This window comes from Drosophila santomea, chromosome 3R (genome assembly GCF_016746245.2).
Source record: "Drosophila santomea strain STO CAGO 1482 chromosome 3R, Prin_Dsan_1.1, whole genome shotgun sequence".
Taxonomy (NCBI): domain Eukaryota; kingdom Metazoa; phylum Arthropoda; class Insecta; order Diptera; family Drosophilidae; genus Drosophila; species Drosophila santomea.
Window position 1 is genome coordinate 13,667,399 of NC_053019.2, and position 9,255 is coordinate 13,676,653.

The 9,255-nt window shown below is 43.7% G+C and overlaps 1 protein-coding gene across 1 annotated transcript; it reads right to left on the bottom strand.

Moving 5' to 3' along the window:
- Positions 1–3,347: 3,347 nt before the first annotated feature.
- LOC120454224 lies at positions 3,348–3,935 on the bottom strand. The gene is given in 3 exon segments (XM_039639324.1): positions 3,348–3,446; positions 3,449–3,643; positions 3,645–3,935. Coding segments are annotated over 3 exon segments (585 nt in total).
- Between the last annotated feature and the right edge of the window lie 5,320 nt (positions 3,936–9,255).

The following is a 9,255-nucleotide window of genomic DNA, read 5'->3' on the forward strand; positions in this document are numbered from 1 at the left end:
GCCCCGCTCACTTACACACACACACACACTGCGGGGAAAATGACGACCCCAAAACAAGGATCATATTTAATATTTGACTGCTTCCTGTTTGACCAGCACTTCTTGAAGTGTATTGTATACTTTTTAATGTTGAAACTGAAATAAAGACAGTAGAAACCAATTTCAAACCGAAACGGAAATTCAACGTTCTTTAAGAAAAAAATAAAAAATAAATAATTTCAATATAAAAAGAGTATGATTCGCTGTTTATAGGAAAACTTAGATGTAATGCCAGCATTAATAGTAAAGCTACCGAAAATATATATAAGCAATACAAAAAGTTATTATTTTTTTAAATCAAATTTATTATTCATTGGGGTGCAATTAAAGATATGAAAATTTCGTCCTGTGCACACACGCTCACTCGTCGTCCTTAATGCACTATGAGCCCCAAAAGTATGCTGTGCTTTTTGATACGTTATGCAGATCCTTGCCAGAACGCCGCCGACAGCTTAGCAGCGCGCCTTCAATCATTCAACTTCAGCTTTTGGCTCCTGTTCCGACTCCGAATTGCTCCTCCTGCTGCGAGTGCTCCTCCGGCTCCTTCGGCTTCTTGGAGCTGCGCTGCCAATCAAGGAAATTGCGTGCTCACATGTTAAACGGGTCGGATGAGGGGTGCCAAAACAGGACAAATGGGTAGGAAAGAATAACAGGCGAGTGGGCGAAGCGCTTTTCGGCCATTTACTATCGACTTTAATTAATATTTACCCACTGAGCGCTGGGCTTTCGGCAGCGACTATTAGCCGGGGCAAACAGTTTTAACAGCTTTTGCGGATGTTTTGACTTTTAGTCCATCGGGCCACATCAAAAAACTTGACTTGACTTTGGCTCAAGCGCAAGTCAAACGGAGGGCAAATAAACAAAATCTATATATATATATATTTATATCTATATATATGTATGTATATATACATAGGTATATATGGCAAAGCGGTAGCAAATTTCATCGTTCGCCAAATATTATTTCTTTTTTAATAATTTGACCAACGGAAAGAAAACAACCTGGTGCCGAGCATAGAAGATTGAAATCCAAGAACCAGAACAAGAGCCGGCCCAAAAAACCTGGCTAAAACCCACACCAGGAAGTGCTATACACAGGCAATGCCAACAGCAAATACAACAAAAGCAGCAACAACAGCAGCAACAACAGCAGCAACAACAACAACAACAACAACGGCAACATGAGTCGAAATTGTAGTTGTACAAACACGTCAGCTTTTAAATTACTTGGCCTAAAGGTAAATTGAGCGGAAGTTAAAATGTTGGAAAAACAGCACGAAAAAAGCAAAACCAAAAACACGGGGTGCTTGCTGACTCGGTGGGTGGCTTAATGGGTGGTTCCGAGTGGGTGGTGCAGTGGTTCGCTGGATTGGTGGCTCGGTGGTTCATGGTGTAACGGAATACAGTGCCAGGTAAGTGGCGGGAAAATGGCGAAAGGGGATGGAGTGGTGTCCATAACAACAGCAACAAGAGTCGAGCTCGTGAAGAGAAAAGGCGGCACACGGCAAATTTGCCGGGAGTAAACGCAAGTATAATAACAACCGAAAGCAAGTTTTTCGGCTCAACTTGTTGTTGTTGTTGTGGCAGTAGGTACTGCTTCTCCTTCTATGAAACTCAGTGGCATACAGAACGTAATTTCAACTAAACGAACCGACAAACAAAAACAAACAAACAAACAGCAAACGGCGAACAGCAACGAAATATTATTTTAGCTGGCTTGCATCCTTCCTGCAGCCTTGCGGCCAACAGGAGATTCTCTGCCATACAAATGCATATACATACATCTCTATATATTTATATATATGTACGAGTATATACACCTCCTCTACATTCATATGCCGGCGGGATAAGTTGGCGAAATTGTGCAATAATAAAATATTTGCAATGTACTCGAAGCGCGGAACGCCTGCGACTGGCTGGCTGGCAACTGCATTTTCATAAAGTGCAGCTCATAATAAAGCCGCGGGTGGGTGGATGGTGTTGGTTCGGCTATGGTTTTTATATGGACCCAAGTAGAATCACCTACATACACACCATCCCTCGGGGTCCGAATAAAAAGCGCAAATAAATATGAGCAGCAGTAGTTGCAGCACCAGCAGCAGCAGCAGCAGCAGCAGCAACATCAACAGCAGCAGCAACATCAGCGACATCAGCAGCAGCAACAAGCCGAACCAAAACAAACAACAATGGCTGGAAGCAGGAAGGGCAAAACAAAACCAAGCCAGGAATACAAAGCCAAACAAAACAAAACGCAGTACAATGGCGACCGGCAATGGCAACGTAAAAAGCAAAAAATATAATAAAGCCCGCGAAAATATTTGCAGCGGGCATTGAGAAATGTTGCGCAATAAAAATTGCATTTTTATGCTGATGTTTGAATTTCGCATGCAAATGAAAAACGAACAGTGCCAACCGAAAAACAACAGTCGCCATTCCTTGGCCATCGCAATCTCGACCTTATAGCTACCCGATAGCTACGAATCAAACTATCTAACTTAAAGCGTTCTCATATCAATGTCGTATTTACATTTTCTTATCGCAATCATATCGTCAAAGGCAACTCTTTTTTGAACTCGCAACTGTCAGTCTCGATAAATCTATCACGTGTCAAATAAATTATGCAATTTCTGCAAGCAAAACTAAATCAATAATAGATAAATGTGGCAGATTTTTTTTTTTTTAAATAAATGTAAAACAGTTACAGATACGCGAGATATTTTTGAATTTGCAAAGCAACAAATACTACAGTCCAAATATAAAATAATAAGTTCACCCATAAAATTTAAGCTAGTTAAAGCCAGTTAATATTGTTTATTTGTATAACATAGTTAAACAATCATAGGCTGATAAAATTGTTATGGGTACATACGACTGTAATAAATATTTCAGTTCATTAGAAACTGTATTCTGCTGTTGCGTAAATAAACAATTTTTATAGGAAATACTATAAAATACTTGATCCGAGTGAAGTATTTCCTTAACGCGCAGCCATCAAAGTGAATGCCACTATACTCAATAGCAGTTTTGCGGCCAAATGGAGTGGATTTAATACTCCTTTGATACCCTCTGTCTGTCATGTTGCATAGACAACAAAATGGTCTGGAAATAAAAACGAATGGTGGAAGGGACAGGGAAAGGGAAAGGGGAAGGGAACTGCGAACTAGGAATCTCGGGGCAGGAAGTGAAGCTACTGCTACCGCTACCGCTACCGTTGCCCATGCCCATGCCCATGCCACCGCCATCGCGGATTTTCCCGCTTTTCCCCGGCTTTTCCAACGCTTTCGCGCTCCCATTTCCCAGCACTTTCTCTATGCCGGCTTAGCTGAGACTTTGCGCCCACGCTCCACGTGTTTATGACTTTGAATTGCAACTTCATCCGCCGTGTGGGCCGCCGTGGTCCTTCGTCCTGCTGTTCCTGCTGTTCCTGCTGTTTCAGTTGTTGTTGCTGCTGCAGCAGGTCCTGTTTTAGTTGTTGCCACAGCCGTGTGCCGTTCGCTGTCGGTTGCAATGATGGCGGCGCATAGCGCGCATTGTGACGCGAAATGGCGTCGAGTTGAATAATCCAACATGGCGTTTTGCCGCCGCCGTCGCGGCCAAAAGAGCTGCACTGGTATTTGTGTTTCAGCAGCTATGTTTGTGTGCGTTTGCGCTGTCTATTTCCGGCAGCCGGATAAAAAACTTGGCGTTAAAGTGTTAATATTTTGAGTTTTGAGAGCGTCGGACTGGCAGGACATGCAAATCCTGTACAACAACGTCTGAGAAACGGACGGGGGCTTAGGTAGTTCCATTGGAGCACCATGGAGCGTCAGCTTCGACGCTGTTTCCCCTCGACGCTGACACTTGTTCAATTCAAATAGCACGCCAGAGCCCCCGACATTGATGTCCTGGCACGGCATTCCGCCGCTTTTCCGCTTTTCGGGCCTAGCTCCGTCCGGAATGGGAATGGGAATGGGAATCGGGATCGCAACGCTACGGTTCGCTTTGCATAGCCATGGTATGGAATCGAATAGCTATGGTATGGACTGTAATGGTATGGCGTGCCCCGGCGAGCCGCATTTATGTTATCTTTAATTTTTCACTACGAAATTGGCCGTGGGAGTGCAGTTCGATTTGCCAGACAACAAGCATATTTATTTATATTGCCCCGCCGTTCGACCCCAATGCGAACTGTCATGAAGTTACGGGCGAGATGAAGCACTTCAGTTGCCATGAAGTGGGAGTGATTGTGAGGAATGGGGATGGTGTCCTTCGCCACCTGTGAACGGGAAACGGGATCAAGTTGGGTGTGCCTTACGGAAAGAAACCTTTGGACACTTGACTGTCAATTTAATGAGATTTTCCAAAATAAATGTGCTGATAATATTAAAAATATTAGGGGTTGTTAAAACCATTTCTAAGAAATAAACAAATAAAATGTATAATTACAAATAATCGCTCGCACCAACACTTCAAAATTACTGCGATTAATAATAACTAAAAGAGTAATCTTCAATCATCTAAACTTCGTTACTTCCTCGATGTGTTGATAAGGCAATAGATGCCATAGATACTGTGATTCGCTTAGGCCATGTACTTATCATATCATATGCAAGGTCAATGCCCTATCCTTACACTAAGGGTATTAACACTGGTGAATTTGACTGGTAACCGCGGAGTAGCTTGCCACTCGGAAGGCTCAGAGTCAATGCAGCATATTAATGATTGGCTGCGGACCAATGTTTGACCATCGTTCGGTGAATGGGCACAAGGGCTTTCGATCTTGGCCAATTAATCAATCGGGCAACGCATTTCGTGGTCAGCTTGGCCAAGTTCCCCCAATTAGACCGCTGCGGTAAATGTTCGATAAGCAGGAAAGTGCCAGGCAGATGGAAGTGTTTGTAGCATGAATACTGAATGACAAATAAGGCATCATCGTTACCATTATCATCATCATCATCATTATCATCAGCATCATCGCCATCACGAACGCGGGCACCAATTAAATAGCGCCTTTTCTTTGTCGCTGGCTTATCGCTGATTGGCCGGTGTAAATTTCAGTTTTACTTAAAAATTAATTATCATCAGGTTGGAATCGGCTTGTTGATTTTGCAGGCGGGACAAATGGACGGACGGTATGAAACGGTCATGTCACATTAAGCATACGCAGTGTGTACGCAGCGCATAACTGACGGCAAGCCAAGCAATCAAGCGAACTGCCACTAAAGCCCCGCATCCTCCACGCAAATCCCTCCCAGGCAGCCGACAAACCAATTCCAGAGTCCGGCAAACAACTTGCCAGACTGCAAAATACAAAAAAAAAAAAAAAATGAAAGAGAAGAGAAGAGGAAAAAATTGTCAGGCTGGCGTTTAAAACCAGTTCGCATCAATTTAAGCGGACATATGCTTAACTTTACTTGCGGTGATTTTTCAACTTGGCCCGCAGAGTTGCAGGTTGCATGTTGCAGTTACCTGAAGCCCAACCAACCCCCGCCCCTGGTAAGTGAAGAGGGGTGGAGGTGGAAGGAGGACGAATGGCTGGAGTGCTTTGCACATTGACAGCGTTAATTAACTTTTAATTTAATTTCGCGTAAATGAGTTTTTACTGTCAGCGCGCGTTGCTTTATTTAAGCTGACAAAAAACGCAATTTGCAATGCAAGAGTTTTTCCAGTTCGAAAGGGGACAAGCGATCGAGCCAGCCAGCGAGCATGCTTTTAAGCGCGGTTTTCAAATGTGGCTGCGATGTCGTCAGCCAGTGTCAATTTATGCCGCCAAAGTGAAAATCCAAACTGAAAGATTTATGCAGGCGACACACTACCACACACGCACACACGCACACACACACGGGAGGGGGGGCACACACATATTTTATTTATATTTTTCGCTCGCAAATGTGATTTATACGAAAAATCTCAGCAACAACATGGCTCTGGCTAGCTGCGTGTGCGTGTGAAATATTTTGCAGCGTTTGAGCTTTTTAAATTCAATTTCCAGCCAGCTAAAGAGAGATGGAGTTGCAGTTGCAGATGCAGATGCATGAATTCGGATTCAGATGCCAATGCCGATGGCGATGGCAATGTCGATGTGATGTCGAGGCCAGCCGTTGCATAAATAAGCGCTTTAGACCACTGTGCAAAAATGGCGGCGGGGGGGATGTGGTGGTCGGTGGTGGCAACTCGAAGTGGAAGTTGAGTTTCGGCCACACAGAAGGTGTGTGTTTTATTAATTGCCAGCGCCAATGCCGCAGTTGCCGCAGCAGCCGCGGCCAAGAGAAATATGCGAGCAATGCACGCATGCGGTTCCCTCAGTTTTCCCGCCCCATCCGTTTTCCACCCCAATTTTCCCGCGACTTTTCCTCCTCTTTTTATGCTGCAGCAACCGCCGACCATTCCGAGTGGGCAGTCGCACGTTATATCGTTAATGAAAACTGATTCTAGTGTCATTAATGTGCGAGCTCTCCAGACCATTTCGAGTGCAACGCGAGCAGTATCTCTCAGCGTCCTTGGGGCACCGCTGCCACCTCGACACGACGACACCCGGACACCATTCTCATCCTCATCCACATCCTCCCCTTTAGTCCAGTGCCAGCGTGCATGACGAGTCATTTAAACTGATGCGTCGCCAACTGAGTGAGCAACTGATTGCGTCCTACCACTCCACGGTCTGCAGCCTGCAGTCCACAGTCTGATGTCCAAAGTCCCCTTTCGATCCCCAATCTCCCAATCCCCCAGTCCACCCATACCCATACCCATACCCATGGACTCCTCGTTACTGAACCCGCTGACGACTTAATGACAGTCATACAAAATACGACAGCGGTGCGAAAATTGCAAGGCTTGCCATCAACACTGCAACACTGCTCCCGATGATTACCTTTTAATGCAAATATAAAAAATGAAAGAACAACATAAACCGATCGGAAGGCAAGGAGTCGCAACAAAAATGCTCTTAGTAACATCGGCGATTTTGAGAAACACTTAAGTGGGTTGTGTTTGTTTTAGGGATGTACGATATTATGGAAATTTAAGTGAACAACCTAAAGGGAAACAAGTTCTTTTTTGAAACTGGTTATGAAACTATGAAACTGGCACTGCATTGAATGATATCTGTTCATAACTTTATTTACTTAATGAATAGCAACTTAAATTACACCTTTTAAAACTATTTCCTACTTGTTAGATTTATTCAAAGTTTATTTGGCGAATAGGCATGTTTGAAATTATTTTCTATCTTTGAATCAACTATAATATCAATAAAATTCTGTTCGCTGTTGTTAACTTTTGAAAGTGATCCTCTGTATGCGCAACAACTTAAGATATTCAACTATTTCGTAGTTGGCAGTGTTCCACAGTTCAAACGTCGTTGTAATGCGAGTGTGAATGATTCAATAATTGTGATCCGTGCTGTTTGATTTGATTGACGAGTGCAAGCCGCCTGCTCGGGTCGGACACGCCCCTAAATACGCAGGGTATAATCAAAAGCGATGGCAGGAACAGAAACAAAGGCGACCGTCCGACAAGCTGACAAATAAAAAAATCCAAAAAGCAGAAAACAGAAAACAGAAAACAAGCGAAACAGAGCGGCCCGAAGGGGAATCGCGGCATCGGGGATCTGGACAGAGCTTCACTTGCCATGGCATGGCATGTGTAAATGACGCTTAAAATTGAAAAATTAAATGAGAAATTATTATGTGTGGCAGGAGGTTGATGGGCGGGGGGAAGTGGGACTGTGGCAGCCACAGGAGGCGGCAGGAATCCGGACCTGGGTATCCTGCCCTGTGGGACATGTGTGTTAATGTGCAAGTGTGAGTGTGAGGCGGCGGCGCAGTGTCATTAAATTAATTTGTCAAATATGTATAAAATAATAAATTACCTTTTTGTCAGTTACTCGTTTATTAATTTGTACATGGCAACAACTTTTCGTAGCTGTGTGACAAAAAGGAACAAGACGTGTAAAAAACAGGACGCGCCACTGTCCAGAAGTCAACTAGCATAAAAAATTATGATGTGCAAAAAGTAAACACACGCGCGGCAAAAACAAAAAAAAAAAACAAGGCAGCGGAAAAACTGGGTGGAAAATGGGAGAAAGTGGTGGTATATGGTGGCATATATATAGATATTGTGATGGAGGTGGAAGAATTGGACAAATTGCCTGGCTGCTCATCGTGTATCGTTTAATAGAAACGACCCACCACAACCCACACCAGTACACACACATACCCATGCACATACACACACACATACAAAATCGTATATGCACGTCACCTCTTTTTGGGGCATTTTTATTTCACAGCTCTGGCCGAAAGTTGAATGATTTATGATTTATTCAATGCAACGGATAAAACGATGCCAACGACGAGGACTGTGTGACTCTTCTGTCTGTCCGTCTGTCTGTTAAATTATTTTTTAATGTGTCTATTAAAAAATACAACAGCTGCATCAACAACTGCAGAAACAACTAGATCAACCATAGGTGGTACTCTGCTACTATGGCAGGTGCTGTGGTAGGTGCCGGCCATCGAGTCGTTCAGGTGGAGATTTTTGGGGGATTTGGCGCCGGCATTAACATGGAACCAATATAAATGGCATGCCAAATTGTAGTGGATGAACAAATTCGCCGCTTCATATGCGAGTGTGGCAATAAAAACTTGTAGAGCCAAAGCCAAATGCGATTTGGGGGGCATTTGTTTTAAATTACCCTGGCGTGTAAGTGATGAACTGGTGTGTCTGTATGTTTTCCCTCTTTGTTTTTTTTCGGTTTCTCGTTTCTTTTTTTTTTGCATTTTGGTTCGGCCAGTGTAACAGCAAATTGAGCAGTCGCCATAAAACAACAAACAAACTTAGCCGTTCTGCGGCACTACCACCAGCACGACGACCAGCAAAAGAAAAAAAGAGAGCATTGAACTCGCCCCACCAGTGGATTCCCCGAAAAAATACATGGAGCTACATGATGAGCCATAAAACTATTGCAGTTATTTGGAGTAGATTGCACGGCCGGCGATACCCAGATACTTATGGGATAAGGTGGAATAAATATTTCCGTTGGCGGCCAAAAGGCGATTGCGATTCAGGCCAAAGCCCCTCTAATGCCAACTTATCCAGTTCCTATCATAAATACCAGTTTGTGAGACCGTGGTGTTCCTACTTTCGAACCTAAGAGCTCTGAAAATAAACGTGGGAAACGTGAGAGTGTTTTTATTTATTATGGACCTTAGAGTTCAATCTATAGTACACTTGCAA